This window comes from Terrapene carolina, unplaced genomic scaffold (genome assembly GCF_002925995.2).
Source record: "Terrapene carolina triunguis isolate 2854851 unplaced genomic scaffold, T_m_triunguis-2.0 Scaffold517, whole genome shotgun sequence".
NCBI classification, from domain to species: domain Eukaryota; kingdom Metazoa; phylum Chordata; order Testudines; family Emydidae; genus Terrapene; species Terrapene triunguis.
Window position 1 is genome coordinate 1,790,785 of NW_020664868.1, and position 1,785 is coordinate 1,792,569.

At 61.1% G+C, this 1,785-nt stretch overlaps 1 protein-coding gene across 1 annotated transcript in view; it reads right to left on the reverse strand.

Moving 5' to 3' along the window:
• The window catches only part of RINL (Ras and Rab interactor like), an 18,288-nt gene that overhangs the window by 15,840 nt on the left and 663 nt on the right, over nucleotides 1-1,785 (reverse strand). Inside the window, exon 2 of the mRNA XM_026658856.1 lies at nucleotides 514-664. Within this exon, the coding sequence (XP_026514641.1) occupies nucleotides 514-572 (59 nt within the window). The 5' untranslated portion in view covers nucleotides 573-664. The remainder of the gene's footprint in view (nucleotides 1-513; nucleotides 665-1,785) is intronic.

Sequence of the window (1,785 nt, forward strand, 5' to 3'; positions counted from 1 at the left end):
CCCCCCCCCCCCCCCCCCCCCAGGCCCTGCATACCCACACATCTTGAAATCCCATCAAACCCGCTCCCAACTCGAGCTGGGAAGCACCGAACCAGGAAGGGAACGTATCCGTGGCACTGCCCCGGGCCTCAGTTTCTCCCACCCACCCCGTCTGGCCCCGGCCTCACTGTCCCCATCCACCCCCCGTCTTGGGCCCCCCGAAGGAAAAGTTTTGCTGCTGGATGTCCCAGACAGCAGAGCGAGGGCTGGGACAAGCTGCAGAGCTTAGCACAACCCCACACAGGGACTGACCAATCCCCAGCCCTCCCACCAAGGGGGCTAGAACCCAGCTCCTCTTGCTCAGACCCCCTGACTCTCGAGCTAAAGCAGAATCCCCATTGACTGGGAGCAGTAGAGAGCATCTGACACGCAGCAGCGGCCCTGGTGCCATCCAGCAGAGGGCAGTGGTTACACATGCACTGTCCAAAGCTTGGCTGGCTACACAGACTCACTCCCGTCTAGAGGTTTGCTTACCGGTTATCACTGTCCCCAGCCCCCGAAGGATCGACATCTTCAGCAGACACGTGAGGCATCCTTTATAGCCCAGCAGCTGTAACTAACCCATCAGCAGAGGCGGCTTGCTCAGAAACCCGTGTCCCAGGATGCATTTAGGTGCCAGATCCCTCTGCAAGCAGGAGACAACTTTGTAATGGGGGGGGGGGGGCATAAAGGGCCATTGTGGGGGGGTGTTGCCCCCCTGCCTGCTGCAGTGTTACTCTCACTCGCATTACCCCCTTCAGCCGCTAGGTGTCTCTCTATGCAGCACAGAGGTCCCAGCAGGGGCCTGTCCCCTGGTTAACAAGAGAGACAAAGCTGGCCCGCGAGCTGTGTTGGGGTATGTCACTGGGGGTCAGTTCTCCTCAACGCACACCTCCTGTTTCCGGAGGACCGTGATTCCGCGTGGCGCTACCACTGCCCACGGGCGGGATAACAGCCTCGTAGGATCGGACCTGGCCTGACACTTTACGGTCCTAGGCATTGGCTATTCAGCCTGGGAGCGCCTCCAGGCAGGGCCTAGCTCTTCCTGGGGTGCAATGGGGGTCCCCACTTCCAGCGGGGGCCTCTAAGTGCTACAGACACATACATCAAATAGGGGATGGACGTCTCTGGAGACCGGAGTCCTTTGTTGGTCGCTGGAGCGGAAGCTCCCCCCGACACAGAGCCAACACCCCTCAGCCTTGCCCTGGACAGGACCGCAACTGAGTCCTGGCTCCATGGCCCCTGAGAGCCGCCTGCTCCCCTGAAACTCCCTGGCGTCCCCCTTGGCACATCAATCTCTAGAGTGTGCTTGTAAAGGGTTAACAGCCCCCTCCCGACCCCTCCGTGGGCCCAGTTCTGGAGGGCTCGCTCCCCGGCCAAGCCCGAGGGAGCCTTAACCCCCCACCCCGCCCCTCCCACCTGCAAGCCCATATTCCCAAAGGGGGCCACCGGGCTTCAAAACCAACCCAGCGCTGGTTTCAATCCGCCCAGCGTGTCATTGGGGGAGGCGGAATCATCCCCAGGCTTCGTCACTGGGTAATGGCAACCCCTATTTCAGTTCCTCTGCTCTCCCTGGCATCTGGGTGTGTTCCAGCATCGCCTCCCCCGTGAACGTGAGCCCAGAGAGACTCTGTGGGCATAAGTGAGATCAGGCTCACAAACTGGTTTGTAATTTATTAGGTGCATTATGGTAGCACCAAAAGGCCCCCGACCGAGATCAGGGCCCCAGCGCTGCCCAGACCCCGGCCGAGATCAGGGCCCCGGCGC